The sequence below is a fragment of the Xenopus laevis genome, chromosome 5S (assembly GCF_017654675.1).
Source record: "Xenopus laevis strain J_2021 chromosome 5S, Xenopus_laevis_v10.1, whole genome shotgun sequence".
Taxonomy (NCBI): domain Eukaryota; kingdom Metazoa; phylum Chordata; class Amphibia; order Anura; family Pipidae; genus Xenopus; species Xenopus laevis.
Window position 1 is genome coordinate 15,666,805 of NC_054380.1, and position 26,984 is coordinate 15,693,788.

At 40.0% G+C, this 26,984-nt stretch overlaps 1 protein-coding gene across 5 annotated transcripts in view; it reads left to right on the top strand.

The window, feature by feature from the left end:
- Positions 1 to 26,984, top strand: part of esrrg.S (estrogen related receptor gamma S homeolog) — a 156,863-nt gene that overhangs the window by 62,267 nt on the left and 67,612 nt on the right. For all 5 annotated transcript variants that reach the window (XM_018264983.2, XM_018264986.2, XM_018264984.2 and 2 more), the window contains one exon: positions 2,471 to 2,587. In XM_018264983.2, the coding sequence (XP_018120472.1) occupies positions 2,471 to 2,587 (117 nt within the window). The remainder of the gene's footprint in view (positions 1 to 2,470; positions 2,588 to 26,984) is intronic.

The window sequence follows — 26,984 nt, forward strand, 5'->3', positions numbered from 1 at the left end:
AGTTATTAACTCAGAAAGATAAACTGAATGGTCATCCATCTGTTAGGGACCCACGGGTATAACAATTAGAAAAGGAGGGGAAGTCATTAATGGTTGCCACCCAATAATCATTGAGTTCTCAAGTATATAACTGCTTTACATGTGATATAGTCATTTGATCACTATAATCACTGCTCCTGGGTTCCTCACTGATGACTGTTGGGGTTGAATTAAAGTAATGAGGCATGGACAGAAAAATAATTGAGGTGGAGGTAACTCAGTGGAGAGAAATATTTGAGGTGGAGGTAACTCAGTGGAGAAAAACAGTTGAGGAGGAGGTTACTCAGTGAAGAAAAATAGTTGAGGTGGAGGTAACTCAATGGAGAAAAATATGCAAGGTAGAGGTAACTAAGTGGAGAAAAATAGTCGAGGTGGAGGTTACTAAGTGGAAAAAAATAGTTGAGGTGGAGGTGACTCGGTGGAGGTGAAAGAGGACCTCACTTCTTCATGGAAATGTGCAGGGTGACCATATATGGTGCAGTGGATCTTCTGCCAACCTTCTCTATATTTCCTCCACTATTTATATCACCCCCGAAGCCTACACAATAGGTTTGGGACCCAGCCACCACCAAAAGATTGACAATACCATATTGAACCACTAACTAATAATACTAATATAATATAGAAAATCAGAAGAATAGCAATGGCACCAATAACAACAAAGCCTATTTAGATGCAACCTCCCCCTCGCTCATGTGTCTATATGCTTTTATTTAATAAGTAATAAACACTCACACATACCTACAGACACTGGAATATCCTTAATTATTCAGTTGTGACATTGTTATCCTTAATTATTTAATGCTGACAAGTTTCCATATCATAGCCACTTAACACCCTCTCAGCATATACGCATCTCATTTTCCCCCGCTGTTGCATTAACGCTGGGTGAGTGTTTCGACTCTTTATGCAGTCCTGCAAACCTCTAATGTGATATTTAATGAGGAGACATCAGTCCGGAGAAAGGCAGTCAATATAAATCAGTGTTTACAAAGTGTGATTAACTCTGAAATATTCCATCAATGCCGTGGTCCAGAGCAGGCTCTATGCTAATTACTAGAAGGTGCACATGTTTCTGGGGGGCTCGGATCAGATGCTCCCCGAGTGCTGTAAACAAGGAGCATGTAAAATTACAATTCTGCCCTGGCTGTCTCCCATGACAATTTATGCATTTGGTGTACTGACCTCCCCTTCCCAAGAGAGTAATAAACAGAATGCATTTTCATTAAGATACTAATGCACTTAATCACTGGAGGGTTGGAAAAGTAAAGATAGTCCAGAAGCAAGATGAGACGCATCGCTTATGCAAAATATACTTTCCCTTGCAATTGTAAGTAGGCTATGCTATTACTCACCCACACCCTATTCTCAAATAACAGGACACACATGTACAGTATATGATAATAAATCATGGTCATTGGTTTATTAACCTTTAAACTTGTAACTTTCAACCATTAACTTGGGAATGATGCTAAGAAGGAAACATGCAAATCAGTCACTGAGCGGATACTGGTTTCCTACAAGATGTCTGGGCAAACAGATTGACCCCCTGCCTCCCTCCTTCAAGCTCTTTCAATGCTTAATCCAAAGAGGACAGCATCCTCGCCAGATGCTATGAGCTATGGAAAGATACTCTAGCTATTTAAATGGGGGGGGGGTTTAAATCCCAAAGAAAGGAGCAGGGAATAAGTGGTGTCATCACTGGCCAATGAGGCCTATAGTGTTTCAAAAGCTTTTCTATGTTTCTTCTTCAGATCATATTATATTCTTCTACAGCTTATATTATTTGGTATTTAAGATAAATGTATAAATGAACGCCATATTCTTTACTCTTCCTAAATACGCCACATACCTCATAGGGGTCCAAATTCATTGAGACAATATAACAAAACCCCAATGGGGGTTCATAGGTGGAATGAAGTTTAGACTCTAATATTGTGTTCTTCAAAACACTATATAGAAAGAGTAGTCAGCACACGGATTCTCGATATTCTTTAAGGATGGTGCACGTTCTGCAATGGCCACTTCCCATTGGCAAACAATACTGTGTAGAAATTGAACAGCACCATCAATGCTTGAGTAGTTTAAAAAGCCTTTATTTGTGCTTTTGTGGGCATCACCGCAACGTTTCAGGCCATGCGGCCTGATTGATAAAAGGCCGCATGGCCTGAAACGTTGCGGTGATGCCCACAAAAGCACAAATAAAGGCTTTTTAAACTACTCAAGCATTGATGGTGCTGTTCAATTTCTACACAGTATTCTTCAAAACACTAATCTAATGAAATGTTGGTTTGGGACACGAGTAAAGATTCCCACAAGAACCTGTAACCAAGGATGGGCATTCCAATGGAACTTATTTCATGACCTCTCCGCTCCCCGTTCATCTCAATTCTTATTGGCTGCATGCTAACCATTTTTAATTGTACTGCAGGTAACATAGAATACAGCTGCCCTGCAACGAACGAATGTGAAATAACAAAGCGCAGACGCAAGTCGTGTCAAGCCTGCCGGTTCATGAAGTGTTTGAAAGTCGGGATGCTGAAAGAAGGTACAGTACAAAAATTATCTGTTCACTTTTTTGGGGGTTTGCAACTGTATTGCATGGGGTATATTACACTGGAACGAGGATACAAACTTAATCAGGGTAAACATGGTGACGTGTATGGATGGTTGGTCACGACCAATATGACCAACCTTATCTGGTATCCTTTCCTGACCAATGTGGATGACCAATATCTAGACTTTGTTCCCACAGTACAGAAAAACTAATTAATCAATAACCCCATCAGTACATGCAAAAGCTCATTATATATCAGAAACTGACTGGAGCCAAATCTCTCCCATACTCTCCGTGCATCCCAACTATCCATCTGAACAGTAGGATTCAGCTGGTATGGGGACATCTTATCTGGTTTCTGAAATCAGTGAAACCAAGGCTGTTTTTTAAAGCCTTATTATTATTTTGTATTACTTTTCATTGAGCAGTATTCAGACCCTCTCCTATACATCTTCAGCTGTCTGGTTGCTAGGAAGAGTAGGGACATGAAAAAAAGACAGTATATTATCTCAGAATCAAACATTCCATCTCTTGAAAAAAACAAAGAAGGAAAAAGCTTAATTTGCCCTTGTTACTCTTGAAAAGCTGCACATTCAAACACATACTTATATATATTTATTTGCAGTTATACCCTTTTACATTGGCATATTTGTTCCCTTAGAGAGCTGGCCATTTCTCGGTAGCACAGAAGGTTATTTCATTTTGCTTGCCCCGTTGGTGGGAGGGGAGTCCCGTCCCATAAACAGGTGTTTAGTAATTGGGCTAAGTCTCCGCTGAGCAACTGGAAAAAAGAGTGGCTTGGTTAAGGAGGGAGGAAAACTCAATACATGGTGAGACAGACAATGAAAAGGATCTGGGAAGGAGACTGACAGAGACAGATTGTGGGTGACAGACAGAGGATTATGTGCAGTTAATAGAGAGGTCAGGGAGATGCACGAAGATCTGAGGGAAAGTTAAGAGGTCTAGAAAGGAAGATTGGCTTTGGGATATCTGGGGTCTTTCAGTTTAATAAGCTGGTTATAATAAAAAAGGTATCAAACAGGGGTATCTATTAGTGATATAAGTCTAAAGAAACTTAACCTCCCAAGTAAGCAAGTCCATATACTCAGCAATTCCAGTAGATTTAGATTTCTACTAGTTACACGACCTGGAGAAATTAAACAGGCGTGTTAAACTCTCAGGTAGGGATGGCTGAATTAATTCGCCAGACACAACTTTGCCGCAAGCAAATGAATTCACAACTGCGGCAACAATTAGCTGATGAAAAATCCGCCGCGTAAAAATTGCTGCGCGTCAAAATTATTTGGACGCCCATTGACTTTAATGCATTTCGCACAGATTCGTCCATCACTGCTCTCAGGGGATAGCTCACAAAGCTGGTTGGTTTTCCCTAGCAGTTGCGCGTATAAAAATTGGCGCTCGCGTCAAAATTATTTTGACGTCCATTGACTTGAATGCATTTCGCACAGATTTGCCCATTACTGCTCTCAGGGGATAGCTCACAAAGCTGGTTGGTTTCCCCTAGCAACCAGTTGTACAGTCGCATTCAAAAAATGCAACGAATGGTGGGCTGCTGTGAGTGGAGTACAATTTGCAACAGGGGGTTGATTTACAATTGTAGGTGCTAAATTGCACCAGTATGGTTACCTATAGCAACCACAGATGTTTCCTTTCAATGTTTGAATTAGATTGCCCAAATTGTATTGTTTTTGCCAACTGCCCTTGTGCAATTTAATTCTTATGTTAGTAAATGAGCCCTCGGGCGTGTACATGGGTACCCTGTATGCTTCAGTATGCTTCTAAATAACTTCCTGTCTAGTAGCAGCTCCATATGGATATGTGTGACTAGTGAGATTCAGGTGGTCCAAGCACATGTTGAGCACTAGCCCCCATATTATTTACTAAGTTAAAGTGCAAAGTATGGGTGCCAGGCATTCGTTTTAGCACTTTTTTTGATGCCTTGCATGTAGTGATGGGTGAATTTTTCCCCGTTTCGCTTTGCCACGGAATTCGTGAATTTCCTGTGAATTTCGCAAAACAGGCGAAACACGAATTTCGACGCCGGCATCAATTCGCCGGCGACATTTGATTAAAGTCAATGGGTGTCTGTTTAATTGACGCTGGCGATGGAATTGCCGTGAAAATGCGCAAATTTGTCCATCACTACTTGCATGTAAATGAGCTTTCATAGAGGGCAGAGACCTGGGTAACCCTAATGAATACAGTGCTACCTGTAACACTGTATTCATGTGGGGACTATGTAGACTACCTGCATTTGAAGAATAGAAGAATGCAAGTGTATTGCCCAAAAGTAATAGGTAGTGCCTTGTGAAAGAATATCCTTTGGTTAAATATGACTTAAGTTTAGCTTGCTTTCACATAAAGTGACCAAGCGATGAGGGAAAACGGCACATTAATTCCTAACAAATACATTTATATTAGATGATAGCAATCTAGAGAGATGCACATGCTCCACAGCTGCTCCGTACGCATTGTATCGGGCACTGCCATCCGAGGAACGGTGCCAAGCTCACGGAAATCAGCTTCCATTGGATGTGAACGGAATAACACACAGTTGGTAATGTACAGAATAAAGACTCACGACGCATTCATTTGCCAACTACTTATGAACTTGTTTTAAACGCCTGAACAATACCCGGTACTGCAATAAAAGCGTAAAGGATTATTGATATGAGCATTCGCGTGAGCAGCAGTTCCATATCCAGGAGTCGGATATTAGCGATTCTACCAACTGTCATGAACATGCTAAAATTTTAATTGCACGTGAGTGCTTAAATGTATACTTAACTTGCTAAAGAACCAGGGCCTCAAATTTCTAATGACTTTATTATCAAATGGGAATTGTTGACAGAAAGCAAAACATACAACAGTATGCATAAAATCATTCATCATAATGGTAATTTCCCCTTTATAGAAGCTTTGTTCTACCCTACAGGATCCTTAGTTGTAGGTCAGAGGGAAGCAGATCATTTGTTTGCACATCATCCCATATAAAGGTGTAAACAGCAGATTATAGGGCTCATATACATCAATTTCCGATGCTGCTCTGTAATTGGGGCCATGTGGGAATTTGAGCCCACCATAATTGATGTGGTAAAACAAGTGCACTTGAGATTTTCAGAATTAGGATGGGTCACTTCTGGTGCTCATTCTTAAAACAATGTGATTCTTAAGAACCAAGTCTGCTGGGTCTATGACCAGCCCTTCACCTTGAAGTTACTGCCATGTTCATGGCGGCAGTAGCTGCAGGGTTCCCATCAATCAACAGCTACACTTGTGTGTCATTCAATAAACTTGGCAGATGCAGTTGCTCTTTAAAGGAGAAGGAAAGCTACGGAGGCATTTTATTGCCAATAAATTGGCTGCAATAGTGCTAGCTAGAATGCTATATTTATTCTGTATAATGTTTTGCCATACCTGAGTAAAAAGCTCTAGAAGCTCTCTGTTTATTTAGGATAGCAGCTGCCATATTAGCTTGGTGTGACATCACTTCCTGCCTGAGGCTCTCCCTGCTCACTTATAGCTCTGGGCTCAGATTACTGCACAGAAGGGGGGGGGGGGGAAGGGGAGCAAAGAAGGAAATAGAAGGAAATAAATGCCAGAGGGTGTGTTTCTCTGACTCAGAGCAGCATTACTTTGAGGGTTTACTGGTATATTTAGGTGGACCTTTCTGATAAACCTTACTTTCCTTCTCCTTTAATCATTGGCATTAATACATGCAAAATTATTTCTGTCTAAATTCTTTTGAGATGATGCTTGTGATGGGCCCCATAACAGGTGTTTCCATATTTCCATATTACTTTTGAATTAAACAATGCCACTATATATACATACATATGTCTTGAGAAAGGGCCAGAATATGACCGAAACATTGACAATAAAATTTCCTTTTTAATTGCATTAAGAAGTCCGGGAGTGCGTCAATTTTGGGAAAATCTCCCTCTCCAACTGGCAAAAGGCTGCAGGTTGGAGATGGCTCCTCTATATATAGAGTCTGAAAAAGCCCAGGTGTTGCCACAAAAAGTAATATCAGCATAAAGAACTTACACCATTAAGGCTTTGCACATAAATTAAGTCTCATTCTTTAAGTCTACTAAAAATAATTTAAATATTGTTTCATTATTACAGACAAAAAGGAAATCATTTTTTAAAATTTTATTTTATTATAATGGAGTCTATGGGAGATGGCATTTCTGTAATTCAGAGCTTTCTGGATAACAGGTTTGTGCATAATAGATCCTATACCGGTATATAGTTAATATAAAACGGTTTAAGAAATAAAGCGTATTTTAAGCAACATTTTCTACCCTAGGGATCACTGTCATGCTGGGGCCCAGCCATACTTTCCCATTACTAATACCAGCCCATTATGTTCCATTGTAGTCAGTAGAGTGAAGGCCTGACACAGGTTTCCTCTCATTCTCTCATGCACAGAAACACATTCCCCGTCTCCATCCTGAATTGTAACCTGCGCTGAACTGGCAGGGAGTCTGGAAACGTATTATTCCTTAAACACGGATTCCAAGTCCATTCACTGGCCGTGAGATCATACTGCAGTAAATCTATTCAAATGTAAACCTGTTCAATTCAATTACCAGTCTATAATACAATTTGCTTCCTCCACCTCGACGCTGGCCACAACAGTCTGTACATGCCGATGGCACAGCGGGTCTCCAAACTGACAGTTCAAATCTATTTAGCTGAAAAAAACTAGAGTTTCAAAATGTGAAATAAGCTTAGATTCACATAGGCTGAACTCCTACTACACAAAACTGCCATTTGGTATCATGTGATGTCTGATCTGTGGGGCATCCCACCTGAATCTGCTTTATGTCCTGTGAAATAAAAAAGCTTGGTAGATGTTATGCCTTGCATTATATTGGGAAGCATATATTAATCCCGAGGGATATTAGGGCACAGGGGGCATATACTTCCTTTTTAGGCTGAAAGTGGTGGTTCCTTTCACATGATTCTAGTTCAAATTCAGTGGGAAGCAGTAGTGTTGGTGTCAGGTGCTTCTCCATTGGCTGACATATACCCCAGGAGACATCAGACTTAGAACATCAAGTCAAATAGTTTTATTTACAGGAATTTGTTTTACAATTATAGATAAAACTCTGCCCTAATCTTGTTAAGAGAATCAATTGTTTGATTGCAGTAGACCCTTAGCCTTTGTTTGATTGCAATAGACCTTAGAAGACAGTGGGTGGTTTTTGGGGGCTTTATATGTGCCCAGTGGTGCAACCCTTGGAGCTTATATAATTGCACTTATAGAAGAAGTGCACAGTCATAGTGGGAGATGGTGAACAGCACACGGATGGCCTCTAGAACGACCCATACCTTGCATGTCATCCAGAGGCCATAAGGTACAGGAGATCCCTGTACTTAAGGCCGGTCCATGGAAGCCATCAAGTATAGAGCTAACTCTGTAGTCAATAACACTGAGCATGTTCAAATCATTTACCCTGGATATTATGTGCACGAACCCTAAGGGGTGCAATTCTACCCACCTTAATACTAGCACTTGTGTCTAGGGCAATGGTAAATAAATCCTTGAATAGTCGTTGGAAACCTAAAAATGCCCTTTAAAGTGGACCTGTCACCCAGACACAAAAATCTGTATAATAAAAGTCCTTTTCAAATTAAACATGAAATCCAATTTCTATTTTTTATTAAAGCATTCATAGCTGCTGTAAACTCATTTAAAAATCTCAGATGTCAATCAAATATTGTCTGCCCCTCCTCTATGCCATGGGCATAGAGGCGGGGCAGACAATTACTTTCACTTTCCATTCAGCACTTCCTAGATTTCACTGCTTTCCCCACATTCCCCTGTTCTCTTTACCATTTAATTGTGTAGCCAGGGCATGGGGATGGACATCGGGTCCCCCATTCTGGTGCACAAACAAGATTCTGAGGTGATTCAAGGCTTTCCTTAAAAACAGTGTCCACAAAATGGCTGCTGTCTGCTTGCTATAATTATGAATTCCCAGACTGAAGGAAACAAGATTCAAATCATTTAAACATTGTAATTTAAATTCATTTTACTTGACTAATGTGATAAAATAGGATTTTGAATAATTTTTTTGGGTGACGGGTCCCCTTTAATAAGTGTTATTTACAATGATGTGTTGTGATCCCATGGCTGATGGCATGCAGGGCCTTCTGGTGTATCATAGCTGAAACCCTCCAAATCCCCCAAAACCACCTCAGCCACATTCTATTCATTAAGACTCTGCTATTTACTTTCTGATTGTTAATGATCTGTAATGTTAACAAAGCTACATTTTTAGGGCAGAGACACACGCTCAGATTTGGGGAGATTTAGTCGCCCGGAGACTAATAGCCTCTTCTTATGGCGATTAATCTCCCCGAACTGCCTTCCCCTGCCTTCCCGTCGGCTAGTATGTAAATCGCCGGCAGGATGGCACTTGGAGTCACTTTCCGAAGTCGCCCGAAGTTTCCTCGTGAGGCAACTTTTGGCGACTTCAGAAAACGAAACACTCCAAGTGCCATCCCGCTGGCGATTTGCATTCTAGCCGGCAGGAAGGCAGTTTGGGGAGATTAGTAGCCCGAAGAAGAGGAGATTTGTTCCTGGGCAACTAATCTTCCCGAATCTGAGCGTGTGTCTCTGCCCTTAGGGCAAAAATCTGGGGGCTACACATTGTGTTTGCATCTCGTGTAACATGGTACCACTAGGACCTGTTTCCCCTCCCTATTTCCAGCCTACAGTTACGTTACCACTAGGTGCTAAGTGCTAGGTGCACTATAAAGCCATCGTTACATGAATTCAAGATGCAAATGGCTTTTTCAACCCCCCTTTCAAGTCATTGATTAAGTTATACTGACTAGTTAAATGCTGTTGAGAGCTAAAACATTTCAGAATTCATTAGCTGCTGGGGCTTGTCTTGAAGAATAAAGTGAAGGTGAAGGGAAAAGAAACCTTAAGAGGATTACGTGTACAACTCGGATAATGAAAATGATTTACTGTGCAAATACCCTGCTGTTAGAAAACACTGGCCCGTACATGTGGTTGTTCTTGCTACAAGGACTGCAGACCATTTATTATTTCATGCCTGGGACACTAAAAATGCATCTGATAAGGGTTAAGGGAGTGAAGACAAGACACGAGAGCCCTTTGGTATGGATTAACCAAAATTACTTCACTAAATATAATGATGATTATTTATCAACATTATAAAAAGTCCTATGTATAAATATATTAAATTTTAATATTTGACTTATTCTTCAGAACATTAAACAAAACATTTAGTAATAGCCGATGCCACCCAGCCGCAACCTAAAGAGAACCGGGGATGCGTACTCCTGTACGTGCAATCCCTGGTGCTCCAGCACATGCATGTGTTTGCAGAAACGGTACTAGAGGGGGACGGGCCCTGGCGCAGGATGCTCAGCCGGGCCCCCCGCCCCCTTCGTACACCCGGAACTGGCTGGGAATATGGGGCATGTGGACTGCCGGGGGGCCCTGAGGGGGTGCGGGCCCTGGCCCACTCGCACCCCCTGCTCCCCCGGTAGTTCCACCCCTACGTGTTTGCGCGTGCGGGTGGAAGTGCACTTGCAAGGGTGCCGCCACTAATACCCAAGGCGTAGGGACGCCCAAGCCAAAAATCTGGACTTGCTTCTACCCACAATCCCATGTGACTATGGTTGCTCAAGAAGATCAATTATTTTCTGAGGGCATCAAAAAAAAATATCTTTTACATTGATGTGGAATCCTATACTAGAGACCCTGGTTCAATTCCCTGTGGCATCTCTTTGCGACCATGACGTCCTGGACTCCCAGCTTAGTGTGCCTATAATGACTTCTTTGCTTGCTGTAATGTGAGTAATGAGTCCCATGAAAGAAAAACCCATTTCCCTTTGCCCAAGTAGTGAGCAAAACTGATATAACCCTTCCTCGACCATAGTGAGGGCCCATTTGGACTGGTCAGGACAGAAACCAATGTGGTGCACATCTAATGAGATTTTCCACCCTTACAATTGAGACAGCAGACCCAAACATGGGAACTCTAATTTGGTGAGGTTATCAATCAAGTGTATCTTTACCTTATTTAGCCACCCAAGTAGTGGGACAAAATTGAGATGTGGAGCATGTGTGCTGATATTTCCACCCTTTACTATTCGAATATGATAACTGATCAGATATTGTTCAAGGGGGCACAATCACAATGGATCCCTTCTCATGCTTTATTTTATGCTTTTATCCTAAATAATTAAATTTGCTGATATCTGATTTTATAGGACAGCAAAATAATTAGTAAATGGAGAAATTTAATGTTCTTCAAGGAAAATATTTCTGGTTTGAACAATGGTTAATAGGGTGGAGGGGACCTCAGAAATATTCCCTCTGCTCTTGCTTAGAAGATTAATCTTAAGTGGCCCCTTCATTAATGGGAGATGTTAAACAAAGCACTTGCACTATAATAGCAGGGGGAAGACGCTGCATTTTAACAGGTTTGTACAGAAAGCAAAGCTTTTATGTTTTTTTAATGTGTTATAAAGAGGCGAATGAAGGCTTGGCACTGTGCCATGGAAGTGTGAACATGATTCTGGCAGAACTTGTTTGTTGGCTGTGTGATGACTGTATACAGCGCACCTCGTGCTTTTATTATGATATGAAGAACCAGTTTGTGCCCCAGACCTGAAGTTAGGAATCATGTGCTTTACAGAAAATATTTAGTGTTTTGACTGTACACTGTGGATGGAACTAAGTCAGATGGGATTCTGTACTTGAGTTTTCTTTTGCTACTTAAGGCTGGAACCATAATTCCATATATTCAGACTAGTGTCTTAGCTACTGTCCTCTGTGGGGTTGATTTTAGGGCAGGGAAGAGAGGGACATTGCCCTCTCACAAGAGTCCTACTGTACTGTTTAATAATAGCTAGGTATTTTTACATTAGAAAGATAAAAGACAGAGAGAGATTTGATGAATAGATAGAGAGAGAGAGAGAGAGAGAGAGAGACAGAGACAGAGAGACAGAGACAGAGAGAGAGAGAGAAATAGATAGATAGATAGATAGATAGATAGATAGATAGATAGATAGATAGATAGATAGATAGATAGATAGATAGATAGATAGATAGATAGATAGATAGATAGATTAGCCAGTAGACATATAGACAAAAGATGAACAAGAAAAATAGACTGGTACATAGACATAAGATACTGTATAAGATACAGAGATGGGTAGAGAGATGGATAGACATGAGTTGGATAGAGCTCCTGTGTATTGGATATTATAAAATACACTATCCTTGGTTTCAGGACCCTACTGTAATTCCATAAAAAATAAAATCTTCCATATTTCATCATGGGAACCTAGTTGAAGAATTTCATTGCAGCAATGCATTTGTCACTCCTCTCCTGGTGAAGCTTGCATTTGTCTAATTTCTAGGAACACGATGGCTGCCCCCCCTTTCCTTGTGCTTCTATGCTTTAGCGCTGCAGGAGAAGCTTCTTTGGGTGGGAGTGCAGGATATTTGAAATTCATTGAAGCTCTGGTGACAACTGTGCAATTTATAAGGGAGATGGGAGCAAACCTGAAGGATGCTGTTGCATCTTATCCCTAGAGTGTGCAGACAAATAGCTGTCCTTTGTTCCAGGCTCCAGCTTTCTGCTACCCATAAGCACATATATCAATACGGCACTGCCATTTGTTGCAAAGTGCATCCGTTTTATATAAATCGGCCTTGTGATACATCTAGATAAGTGTCAAGTGGTTTCTTATCTTTGGAATCGAGTAACTGCAAGGTATGTGTCCCTTAATATTCTACCTTTAATCTTACAGCTATAAAGTCGTCATTGGATTATTATTTACATAATTCAGGACAAAATGTATAACATAAACCACAACAAAATACTAAGAATTAAGAGGTACCACAATGCCTTTGCCACTGTAGCTTTTGTTCAGCCACAGAAAATGCTGTAAGTAGTCAAATAGTCTCTCAAGTACCATACGCTGGATATGCTTTATATTAATCTATGAATTGTAGGACAAACTTAGTCTATTGGCCATATACTATTATTCTGATTACAGAAATCCAGATTGCTTCTAAATATATTAACCTTTTCCCAAAGCCATCATTATGGCACAATATAAGCTACACAGAAAATGAGCATATTAGAAGTCACTCAAAGTCAGAGACTTGTAGATCACACCTTGGAGGTCTGTGACCTGAAAGCATGAATCCAAATATCCTACATTGCCTTTTATGTATCAGTAGGTTATGAAAATAATAAATGGAATCAGAAGGCATCTTGTTTATGGACCAACTTAGGTTTTTTCTAACTTATTACAGCCCTTCAAAAAATGTTTATGGTCAGGTCTTGTCCAGACATTTCACTTTCTTCTTTATATGACATCATATAACTGGATTCTGTTAATGTACACACTTCTGTCTGTAAAACTATGCATAGTCACCCCCCCCTTTTATTTTATTTCTCACGGCCATAACTCACAGCAAGAACAGAAAGAATGAATTGCAACGCCACACCTTCCCATCTCATGAGCGATGCGTTGTCTTGAAACCATTTATATTCCACCGCTCAGTGCGCATGCATCCGTAGGGGCCAAAACATATAAACATTAAGGGGCCGATTCATGAAGCTCGAGTGAAGGATTCGAAGTAAAAAAACTTCGAATTTCGAAGTGTTTTTTGGGCTACTTCGACCATCGAATGGGCTACTTCGACCTTCGACTACGACTTCGACTACGAATCGAACGATTCGAACTAAAAATCGTTCGACTTTTCGACCATTCGATAGTCGAAGTACTGCCTCTTTAAAAAAAACTTCGACCCCCTACTTCGGCAGCTAAAAGCTACCGAAGTCAATGTTAGCCTATGGGGAAGGTCCCCATAGGCTTGCCTAAGTTTTTTTGATCGAAGGATATTCCTTCGATCGTTGTATTAAAATCCTTCGAATCGTTCGATTCGAAGGATTTAATCGTTCGATCGAAGGAATAATCCTTCGATCGTTCGATCGCAGCATTTGCGCTAAATCCTTCGACTTCAATATTCGAAGTCGAAGGATTTTAGTTCCTAATCGAATATCGAGGGTTAATTAACCCTCGATATTCGACCCTTAATACATCTGCCCCTAACTCTCTTACTCTAAAAGAAGTGCATAATTATTTACTCTCTGAGTTTGTGTATATATGAATTTTCAGGGGGAGAAAATTCCTAGCAAATAAGCAATTTATGCATATTTATATTTAGATAGGTTTCCTAATGTCACATACATAAACCTTATGTTTATACAGATTTTTATTTTTAATCATTAAACAATTTCCTCTTCCTGATTAGATATTGCTTTCTATGTACAATTATTTTTTTCTTTAATAAGTTCCTTAAAACTTGACAACCCTTCCTGTAACAGGCACTGTTGTCCACTAGAGGCACATTATTATATATGTGCTGGCTTTCAAATGCATAGTTGCAAAAATGCAGAAAGAAGATCCAAAACGAACATAATTTTGACCCAAAGGGTGGAGCTATGCATAGACGGTAACAGGTGGACATGCACTTTACTTGTAGCCATGGATCTACCGCAATTGTTATGAAAAATGCCATCTTTATTTTCATCTGTATAAAACCATTACATTATGGTAACTCTGTCTGTGCCAACAGCCTACAGGCCCATGTATGAGGCTCTACCGACCATCTGAAATGTATTGTTGAAGTCAGTAAATTCCATTGATCAAGGACTGCATTGATACATTGAGACAGTCTTCTCTGAAGGCCATGGGACCATGGACCATCGGATCAACCCAGTTTAGTGGGTGACCAAATCGGTCAAAGATCTTTAGATGTTTGGCCATCAAGGAGATTTTTAATTGGAAATATACCGAGGGCAGCAAGAAGCTTGCTATGTGATGACATCTAGTAAACACGCAGGTCTACAAGAACTCATATGGGGTCATTCAATAAAAGTCACAATGCTTGCACAAGGTCTAGTAACCCATAGTTACCAGTACATCTTGTCTGGGAAACTCTTTTTACTTCTTGCTTCATCTAAGAGAAAGTGTTTTTCTGGTGTCCATAAACGCCAGCCATTGGGCTGAAGAATCTGTCGCTGTATAACATTCTGGCTACAGTAGGCAATGATCTGATTTGCAATGTGCCTGACTCTGTTATTCTATTCGTTTTCATAGAGGTCAGGATAATCAATAGCAGATCTTTAAGACATGTGTACATCATCTCCTTGCAAGCCCCGAAATATGATAATGAACCCAAGCCAAGGGCTTCATTAATTCAATTTGAAATCTGTTAACAAATGAATAATTTGTCATGTAATCAAAGAGTTGGACAGCGCTCTGTAATGTTTCGATCTGGCGGCAAAAACTTAATCATACAAATCAGAGGTTTAGGCACGAAACAAAATGTTTTTTGGCATCTGAAATCTACGCGCCATTGATATGCAGAGTATGTACAGTATCAATTTAAATATCTTATCTGTTGAGGGTAAGTGACATCCGTGTAAATGAAGGTTATTGCCTGAAATGCAGATGATGAAGGTTTTTACAAGATAAGCTCTTTGTATTCATTTTAAATCCATGGAAGGGGTTTCTGTAGTACATGTGGATCCAATCTGCAGCCAAACAGCTAAAATTCCCTGGGAAAATGCTCAAGGCATGATGGGAGCTGATATCCAATTGACCTTAAAGTATACCCTGAACATAACACTGTTTGACCCTATGCTGGTCTCAGGGTCTCACTCCAACCCACAATACCAAGGAGATCAACATCAGATCTTAGTCTAAAAAAGAGTGCCCCGCTTCCTTTCACAAGGCCTCTGCTACATGATGTTTTGTTTGTCTCTGGGAATTACATTTCTGCAATTTAGCTCTTTTACAGATGAAATAAAGTTCACAAAAGAAAATTACCTTCTGTTATATAATATGCCAGAAAAAAATGCCTAGTTCAGCGGGAAACTTGTTAAGGAGGAACCAGAGCCATCCAAAGTGTTCTCATATCTTTTTGAAATCAGATACGAGGGAAGGCAAGTATACGGGCCCAGCTTTTCATTATTACGGTCTCTGTGTCACAGCAAGTCCATAGATTCATTAACTCACTAATGGAGAGTAGGAGACCAAGTGATAGCTTCATTACGAGTTTGAACTTGATGGGCAGAAGTCTTTGCTTGCTGTGTTACTTTGATTACAGACCCTAATTGACTCCCTACCTTCAGCAGTGATTCTGGAAGGTACAGTTTAACTAGACCACTGAGTGGACATCTCTCATGTAGTTCCCTTATGATGCTGGGCCCCCTTAGTATGTTTTTAAATTCATTTTACATATAACAGTGAAGACCTTAGCCATCTTAAAGGAGAAGAAAAGGTTAAAAAGTAAGCCTTATCTGAAAGGTCCACATTAATATACCAGTAAACCCTCAAAGTAATGCTGTTCTGAGTCCTCTACCAAAAGAAACACTGAATTTCTTTCCTTCTATTGTGTACTCATGGGCTTCTGTATCAGACTTCCTGTTTTCAGCTTTAACCTCCTTGCCCTGGGCGTGAGCATGCTCAGTTTGCTCCTTATACCCACCCTCCTTTCTCTGCTGTAATCTGAGCCCAGAGCTATGAGTGAGCAGGGAGAGACTCAGGCAGGAAGTGATGTCACACCAAGCTAATACTGCAGCTGCTATCCTAAACAAGCAGAGAGCTTCTAGAGTTTTTTTCTCAGGTATGGTTAAACATTCTACAGAATAACTATAACATTCTAGCTTGCACTATTGCAGCTAATCTATTGGCAAAAAAATGCCTCCGTAGCTTCCCTTCTCCTTTAGTAATATTTCTGGTCCCAAGATAGGCATGTAGGAAACACTGCAGCATTTGCAGCATTGTGAGATTGTTTTCTAGTCTTGCCAGCTCTTGGCAGCAGAAGTTCAGTAGTGTTGGGGTTGCACCTGAGCTGGCTGGATTGTGCCAGCCTACTGAGAGCATCTGTCTTGCCACCACCTTGCGCACGCTGTTGCCTCTGCAGGCTTTCCCATTCTTCTGACTAAGAGCATAAATCATCCACCTGTCAAGAGCTCCACACGCTCGGATTATGCAACGCCTGCCTTCCTTTGGAGAAGATTGCTGCAAATGGTCTGCATTCATTTTAATGCCATTACAGCATCTCCACAGCTTTAATGAGGAATCAAGGTGAAGACAATGAAAGTCTTCACACGCGCACCCACACCTGGCTGGAAAGAAAAGGCATAGGAGGAGTTTTATTTCTAGTAGAGGGGGGTGTAGGGTTTTATGGCTTGTGATGGGGATGAAATAATTCAAGAACGCAAACTCATATATTTGATATGGTTTATATTCAGCCTCATTTCCCTCTTTGCAACTTGAGCTGCCAAAAAAAAACCCTTTCAGTACCAGTATATGTTCAGTATGTCAAGCACAAGCTTAGCTTTTAAGCTAACTTTTAGTATGTTATAAAATGGTCAAATCTAAGCAACTTTTAAATTGGTCTTCATTATTTATTTTTTATAGTTTTGCCACCTTCTTCTGATACTTTCAAGCTCTCATATGGGGGTCACTGACCCCATATAAAAAGTAAATGCTCTGTAAGGCTGCACATTTATTGTCATTGCTACTTTTTATTAGTCATCGTTCTGTTTAGACCCCTCTTATTCATATTCCAGTCTTTCATTAAAATAAATGCATGGTTGCTAGGGTAAATTGCTGAAACTGCAAACTGGAGAGCTGCTGAATAAAAAGCTAAATAACTCAAAAACCACAAATAATAAAAAATGAAAACCAATTGCAAATTGTCTCAGAATATCACTCTCTACATTAAACGTAAGGTTAACTAAAAGGGGAACAACCCCTTTAAATGTACGAGCTTGGTGGTCCTCTTAGAAGCCACTGTGGACCTGAAGCAGTGACTTTCAACAAAACACAAGAACCAATTGCAACTGCGCTGAATATTTCAGTCAATAACAAAGCAGTTGTAGATGTGCACAGTGCACCTGCATGGTGCATTACTTTCTACCAGGCGGAACAGTTGAAGAGATGCACAACTGCACTGTATATAACGTTCTGCCAGGCAAAACAATTATTGAGGCACATTGTACTGTAGATTGTATTGTTGGCAAAATCAGTTGTACAGGCCCACAACTGCCTTGCACATAGAGATGCACAATTGCAGGTTCATTGTGTATTCAGTGCATATTGACAGGAGAAGCTGCTGGGCTTCAATTGTTATCAGTTCAAGGCAACCCTTGGAGATCCAAGGCACTTGGGTAGCCATAGACCTAAACATCTCTATTGAACATTATGCATTAGGAAAACACAGTCCTCATTCACCCACCTTAGCATTGGTCGTGAGCTATTAAGATATATTGGATCTAAGGTATTAAAGCTGGTAAACAATCAGGTGAAAGAATATTGCCTTTCTAATTAACGGTGCTTACAACTGCAATTAAGTTTGTTTGATTTGTTTCCTTTGTACAAAGCCTTACAACGCAGCGGCCAATTACTTGCGTCTCAATCCCAGTCGATAAGCGCGTCAAACTAAACCAGTTGCCAATAAGGTAACTCTTTCTAAACACCTGGGAATTGGCAGACGCTTTAAAGGAAACAGGGACAATGTTTTGGGGAAGGCCGAGCATTGGTTGTCTTAGGATCCCCCGGAGTAAACAGTAAGGCGTTTATTTACATTAAGACTTGAGATTCCCATAATGCTTCACTTAACAGCATTGATGGATCTAGGGATTACTGTTTGATGTATCGCCATGATAAACCCTTCTTTAAAGCTGTACAGAGAAGCTGCCGAATTGTTGAGATTTATTCATATGACTTAAGTACTAAGAAATATTCCCCATTGTAAGGAGAAATAGGATTGCGGTGCTGCTCAGTGCTTGATATATGAGCTCCATATTATAGAAGCCATCCCTCCATGCACAGACAGGCACGCCTATGAATTAAAGTATGAGCGTGCATATGGCTTTGCTGGTTGGGGTGTGTCGTGACTCATATTGTTTAATTCATGCATTGGAGGGGAAAAAAAATCAACCTCGTTTTGCTAATTGCATTCGTGTGTCAGTGAAACAGATGGCTACAATGTTTGCAGCACTGGAACCGGACCGGAAGAAATGCGGCTATTTAAAAATATTGATACAACTCCGATGGTCCGACACTATTGGCTCAGCAGTTGTGCTTGAGGCCAAAATTGATGGTGTAAATATGGTGTGAAATACATAGATACTTATGTATGCATTGTGATCATGGTTAGTGATGGGCGAATAAATTCGCCTGGCACGAATTTGCGGTGAATTTCCGCTTTTCGTGATTTTTCCGTGAAAATTCAGATTTTCACGATTTTTTGTGAAAACCTTCAAATTTCATGATTTTTTAGTGAAAGCCTTCCAATTTCACGATTTTTGAGTGAAATCCTTCAAATTTCAAGATTTTTGAGTGAAACGTCCGATTTTTACAAATTTTTTGTGAAAACCTTTAAATTTCACGATTTTTTAATGAAATTCTTCAAATTTCACAATTTTGTTGAGTGGAATCCTTCTATTTTCACGATTTGTGCATTAAAATGTCAGATTTTTACGATTTTTTTGTGAAAACGTTTGAATTTCACAATTTTTTCGGTAACTTTCAGATTTCACAAATTTTCGTAATTTTTTTGGAGAAATTCGTCCATTCTAATCATGGTGAATCGATTCAATAAAAAGAACTAGGCCAGACTCATCATGGTGCCTAGAATAACTCCACTCTTGGCATAACCCATTCCATGCCACTTCAGTGGGCATGAAGTCAGTGGAGACAATTTCAGGAAGTGTGAAAAATGTTGTGATGGCTAACCACTTTTTGTACGGCACTTCTTTACACCAATTGTTATTCAGGTCGTCCCTTCCCTGTCTGCTTCTATGGTTCAATCTACAATTAAAGGAACTACTGGTTTCCAATGGGGGTGAAAAATGTTGTTATAGATAATCACTTTCTGTACATCATTTCTTATGCTAATTGTTATTCAGAATGTCCTTTCCTCATCATCTTCTATGGTTCTATCTATGGAAGCCAGTTTAGGGAACTACTGGTTTACCTTCAGTGATCTGTTTAATTTTTGACTGTTCATGGCTGACATATGGTCCTCCAGTATTCCAGTACACCTAGTTTGTGTCGTGTTGTATTATTACACCTGGTAAATATTGACTGCAGGAAACAAACAGGTACAGGTACATTTTGTGTATAATGAGACCATGGATCTCATCGATGGGGGACAACATTATATTTTGTTCTTAGATTAGTCAATGGACCCCTGTTGATTTTAGAAGCTAAGAGGACTTGATTCTACAGCTAGTGTTGGCTTAAATTCAGTAAAGCTTGCGAGAAGGTGCAGTTAGTAACACTCCATTGTTACCAGTACAGCCATCTCAGAATCACAATGCAAATGTTTTACGGTTTGTTTAGGCCGTAGATTTAATAGTAAAAGTAAGAGGATGAAGAGACTGAAGAATTTTACTGCAAAACCAATAAAAAGGCTTTGTAGTAAAATTCTGCCTTATGTTCACAACATTACTATTTATGCTTGATTGGTGCCCGGATAGAGAATATAGTTGCCACCTGGTCAGCATTTTACTGGCCCAGCCGGTAACAATGAGACTCACTGCCAATGTTATTAATAGGAAGAGAAACAGGAAGGTCGGTATTTTTTCCAGAAAAGATGACAACCCTAACAGAGGCAGCAGTAGAGGACCTGACTGAACACATACCCTACAATTTGAGGCTGTAGATTTATATTCTCAGAGCATAGAGACACAGAAGTAAACAATATCGTCTGAATTAATCTCTGTCCTGTACCAAGAGAAATGAGCTTTATCATCAGAGCTGTCTTCAGCTTCTGAAAAGAGCTCCTGACAGTCTTTTCTGCTCGGGAACGTCATCGTCACAAAGCTGTCACCGGCCTATTTGAATACACTGACAAGCTTATTATCCTGTTTAAGACCACTGACAATGCCTTGTACTCACAATGCCATGTATTGCCAATCTGGTGTACATGAAAAAGATTTCCATCCCATTCGAACAACAGTATTATAAATTGACAGCTTTTTGCTTGTTCTGTGAACACCAGCACTTTATATTCTGTGTTTGGCATCCTGAAAAGGAATAAATAGGACAGCCATTTATATAAGAGCAGCTGATCTTATTTCCCAGTGAAATGTACTTTAAGACTTTTATTCTTTAGATAAGTATCGGTTGAAAGCCGGCGCCTATTTAACGAAGAACTGCTGCAGCCCTCCCGTTTAGGGAATGCCATTAAAATACATATACATCCCCAACAAGGGAATCAACCTTCTGTCCTGGAGGTTGTACAGACTCCATTCACTATTTAACTTTCTTTTCTTTGTCTCCCTGACCTCATGTAATGCCGGATATCCCAGCAGTTGGGGTTTAGAAGATGCAAGTCCCAAAGTAAATCACCTAAGGAGCACAGAGCAGTGGAAGGAGGGCATAATATATGAAAAGAAGGGATGTTTATTCTTCTAGACACTCTTGGAGGGAAAGCAGGGAGGTCACTTATGGGGCTTTGTTGGATTTCATTGATGGGTCAACAATTTCGCCAGACAAGTTTTTGCAGCGACTTTCCGCGGTTCGCTGCAAGCGAATTAATTTGCGAAACTGTAATGACAATTCGCAATTCACAAAAAATTGATCTGCATCAAAATTTTGATGCGCTCATAAAAATATATTTTTTACACTTTTATGAGCGCGTCAGAATTATTCTATTGACTTTTATGCATTTGGACTAAATAGTCGTGCATATAAAATTTTTCGCTTGCGTCAAAATTGTTGAGCGCATCAAAATTATTTTGACACCCATTGACTTCAATGCGTTTCGCTAATTTTATGTCATCTCGCGAATTTCGCAGTAAATTCAAAAGTTTTTTTGTGAAACGAAACTGCACAGATTCGCCCATCACTATCCATTATATTTTCTTCCAGGGAATGGTAAGAGAGGTACGTTCTTAAGAAGTTGATGTAGATGCATCCAGTAGATTAGAAATAGAATTTCATAAGGGGGTTCAGAGAAGGATTGGGATGAGCAACATTCTAGACTGTTGCCTACTTTTCCTACTCCTACACAAGGCCCTGGAGAGAGGGGGCAGCTCTTATCCCTCTTCTCGCGAGCTCAGACTAGACTATTAAACTCTAAAGTTGGAGAGGAAATATGGCATTATCTGAATTCCTGTATCTGGCAGATACGGATTTATCCAGGTTTATGTACATGTTTAGCAATGTTTGCTTTAGTTATGTAACAAATTCAAGCATCTCATTGGTGGCAACATGAAACCTTGCCATTTCTGACTATAATCTTCACAATGTTGTAGTGTATTATTATACATTACTTTATTGGAAATTATTATTTAATTAGACTTGTATCAATTAGTCTATATAATCACACCAAAACAGCTACAAGTACCCTTTATCCTCAGCTAATGCTTCCCAGCATGACTCTACAAAGAAAATAGACTAAATGCCATCCTTGAGTGTCTTATTGTTACACATTGCTGTGGCCTAAAATTTCCCACATTTGTTTATGCAAAAGGCAGCCAAGATAGGTTCCTAATGCAGGAGATGCACATTCAGAACAACTTTTGGGCTGGAGCAAACGGATGGAGCACAGAGAGGTGATGTCATGTTTGCTCTGGTTCCATCTCCAGAGGTTAGCCAAATGTTTCCTGTTACTTGCTCTAACGCTCCCCACTAGATTCAGTTTCATCAAGAACCGCAAGCAGTAATGCCTGTTTTAGGAACTCTTTAGGAGATCAATAGGAAGAAAAGCTATAGAAACTTTAAATGGCTCTATAAATGTGAATAATAGAGAATATTGCTGATGGGGCAGTGTCAGTGGGATTGTTTTACAAATGTCAAAAGCCTTGCTAAGCATCTCAGCGAGCCTCTTGCAAAAGTGCAATGACTTCATAACAACTATTCACCTTTCTCTCCGGCATTAATTGATCGATGCCTTCCCGGCTTGCAATCAGAATTGTATTTATCTCTCATAAGGAATTTATTAAGGGAGTGGTGGAAGAAATTAAATGTCATTTGTCGCTCGTTGAGGGGCGTTCTCCAGTGTCCTATCTAGAGTTTTGTGCGTAGAGTGGATGGAGAGCCAAAAAAAGATTCAAATAATAAGAATAATAATAAAGATGTAAGCTTGACATGTTCTGTTATAACGTTACAATTTCCTGTCCACAAATACAAAGCTAATGTGTAACATGATTACTTTTCAGTAGGGTATGGAGTGAATATTTTTCTTCAGATCATGGCTGAACGACATTTCCAAACAGAATACTACCATGATAATGTAAGCCCTGGTGTGTTTGGTGCTGAAATTCTATCATGTACTGTAACTCACAAGTAAATTTAAACGGTAGTTCCCACCATTTTTATGTGTTATATATGGCCAGAAGAACATCTCATGATGAGTCAAACGCAGGTCAGAGGACCTAGACAATGTACACGGTCTGGGGCCCCAGTGTGAGGGGTTGTTCAAACTCTAAGAAGTATAACAACCACTGAGAATGGTTCACAGGTTGAGCCCCTCTGAGGCTGATTGTAAAAGTATGTAACAATGCTGACTTGCCCAAACATAAAACCAGTCCTGAGAGGAACAACAATTACTAATGGAGCAAAAATTGTAATGATATCACATGTCACATAACTGTATGACACGGCATGCCACGTCACAGCATGCTTTAATGATCTATTTTCATACAGTGGCTCGGTGAGTCACCTGAGACAGTTTGGATATGGTTTACTCCATCTGTACATGTGTTAAATGTTCCATATGGTCCAAAGCTGAGACATCCCTCCTGCTTAACCAGCATTCCGCAGAGTATGGAAAAATCTTTCCATTGGTGAAAGCAAACACTAAAGTAATACGGAACTCAAATTTACACGGAGGCCGCCAGGCTCTTTAAAGTCTAATTTTGGAAAATACACGAGTTCCTTACACACAGAGATAACATTAATCTTTCAATGGAAACAAGTGGGGAATGTGCCGAAGATCAGAAGCTTTACATTCCTGTCTCCACCCTGGCACTGCGAAGAAGTGATCTCCTCTGTTAAATATAACAGCTCACTGGGATTAAGGGAATAATGCTTTCATTTGGCCATCTTTCCTTAAAGGAACCATCTCGCTGAAACCTAGGATTCCAAGTGTACGCTAAAGTAGACACAAATATATACTGTATAGTGATGATGATGAATTTATTCTCCAGGCGCGAATTCGCTGACGATTATAAATTTGCAAAACCGCCGGGTCAAAAAAAAGGACGCCGGCATCAAAAACGGGACGCCGTTTCGTGAATTTTTCTCCATTTTGCGTACTTCGTGGGAAATTCGCAAATTTTTCAGCGAAACGCCCCAAATTCACCCATCGCTAATACTGTATGGTCAGTTCCTCCTATGGTGGCAGTTGATCACCTTTGCATCAGTTCTTTTATCCTGAAGTTCCTTGAGTGTATGTTTTTGTCTCTATACTGTCTCCTTATTTTACATTGTAAGTATCTCCATACATCCTGTATAATTAGAGAAGGGTCTTATAAAAATGGGTGGGAACCCTGTCTCTTTGCATTTGACAAATAAAGCTTGTTAAAAGTTGCAATATCTGCTGCAGGTTTGACATGGTGGGTCTAGAAATGTAAATGCTAAATGCAGAGTCTCTGTGCTTCTGACATTTATGTTCATTATACAAAGAATTTTGGCAGGTCCTATTTGTTGGCTATTCTGACACTCTTGTGTTACCTCTTCTTGACAATTCGTCTCACAAGTCAGACAAACAGTGTAGGCCTTTCATTATTGCGCTTGTCAAGGGTTGGTTTGGATTTAATCAGTTCCAGCAAAGATTATAAACTGGGGGTATCCAATATCCAAGGATGGGACAAGATTTTAGGGGGGCTCTTTGCATGACCATAAGAGAAAAGATTATAGCAAGCCAATTTTCTTCTATAAAGCTACTGTATAGTTACAGTATATCAGCTCATTGAGGCTGTGCCAGTAATGAGTTAAGTAATTCCGTCTGTGGCTCTGGTGCCTCTGTATTCAAATGTAGGGAATGATAATTATAAAAAGGAGGAAGAAAAAGGATGTTACATAGGGTCACCAGTGTTGGATCCTGACAGATTGTAGCCTTGCTTTACATGAGCAGTAACATCTCATTTGTCAGTGTTTGATCTGTGAGTGCAGGGACTGGAGTTGGAAGGCATTTCCCATCTTTGCATTGTTTTAATTGGTTACAGGGCAGCACGAATAAATGAATCTTCTCCTCTTGAACGCAGACACGATGAGCTTGTGGGGTGGAATATGCTTTTCTCCTCAAAGAAATCGGGAAGTGTTGTACTTAAATTCCAAGGCTGCATTGTGCCACTAAAACTAGCCATGGTATTGTTACTAATACAAGAGCACACCTTCTTTCTGCACCTCTATAAGGAAATGGTACCCTCTAGATTTATATCATTTATACTGCAGCAGACTATCACAATGCTTCAGCCCAGATGCCACTTCTTCTGCACTGGGTTAAAGCAGAGCTCAGTAATTTTAAGAAATTCCCTGAATAGGGTCATGTGTGTGTATGGAACCATGGAATACCCATTTCTCTCTTATCCCTACGTTACGTATCTATTTTTTACAGAAGACCGTGTCACATCATCCTTACCCACCTCGCCTGTGTAATATTGATTCCCGGCCGTGTTACTTTAAAGCCATTGTGAATTGTTCTGTTAAGCCAGATCTGAAAAAGTAAATATCAAAATGGCCCTTTTTATTTATTTTTACCCTGGACCAGACAATGGTTTTATTTCAGATCAGATTTGCTATGCGGTCAGTAACGTGTGGAAATGACAGGTTATATGTGTAAAGAAGAGACAAATTGTGTAACAGCTTGGCTCCTTCCCAGCGTGAGTATTCAGTGGTAAAACGAAGGGAAATCTGGAATGCCAGCAGTGAACTGTAATTGGTTCTGCCCTCGTTCCTTTATTACACCTTCAGTAGAAACCAGCATGTATGGTGGGTGTGCTTGTGTAGCTGCGCGGACTGCCTGTGGAAACAATAGACAAATGTGTGTTAAATATTGGAAAATAGAGTCTTTGTCAATTCGATTGTAATCTCTAAGGGACAGGAACTCTTGTATTAAATATTGTTTCTACAGCACTGCATGAAAAATGTGTAGCGTTATGAAGAATCAGATGGGGGCAGAATTACTAAAGATAAATATAACGTGTGATGTTGGCTCCTATTGGTTAAAAAAAAGAACAGGAATTTTTCTAGGGATGTTTGGTAAATAAAAGAACAGAAAATACTTAACAATTTTCATTCGGTTTTTGATGACTTACAAAAATCAGTTTCCTGATAACATTTCACCCAGCTTTATAGGATAGCTGCCCATAGGAACCAATAACATCCCACTGCTTTATCCTGACAAAAAAACAGTGAGGGTAGCGGAGAAAGGTTTGTTATTGTTACAAATTAAAAATGTCTCCACAAATATTCCAGAATGTCAAGTGCGGAAAATTTTACAGGGCAAGTTCTTCAGAAGAATCTTATTCCAATGCATTTCATTCTAATTAGAAGGTGATTTGAAGATGGGAGTTTTAGCCCATCGATTTTTAGGGTGGCTAGACTAGGGAAAAGGTTTTCCATTTGGACCCCCACTAATTTATTTGGCAAACTAAAATCTGTGTTTTAGCAGGGTTCTGATACTTTTAGCTTGAAAATCTGGTGAAAGACATAGACATCCTGGGCTTTTTATCAACATTGTTGACCTTGTCCATGGGGCAAATTCACTAAAGAGTGAAGTGGCCATCGCTAGCAAGGATTTTTTGGAATTTGAATGGGGTCAGTGACCCCCATTTGAAAGTTGGAAAGAGTCACAAGAATAAAGCTGGCCAAAGATGTGCAAATTTTACCCTTTTATCGGACAAACGATCGAACATCATAATCTTCTGACCATGTAAGATTGAGAGACTACATAATTAGGGGGCTATTTATGAAGCTCCGAATATTCGAACCTCTAATAATTCGCTGCAAAAAAAAAAAAGATTTATTAAAGTCTGATTGTCTAAAAACTCAGAATCTGAAACCCCGGCATCTAAAAGCTGTCGAGGGCCTGTTTAAGTCAATGGGGAAGGTCTCAGTGTCTGCGCTGATGTCCGTAGCGATATCTGATGATTTTGGGGATTCGGTGCAAAAACTCAGAAAACAAAGAAAAAATCGTAGTTTTTGCGGAAAACTCTGGGAAAGCTCCAAAGTTTTTGGAATTTTTTTTTCTATTCGGGAATTCATAGTTGCTCGCAGTTGGATATTAGAAATACTGAGACAAATTCGGACCTTGATAAAT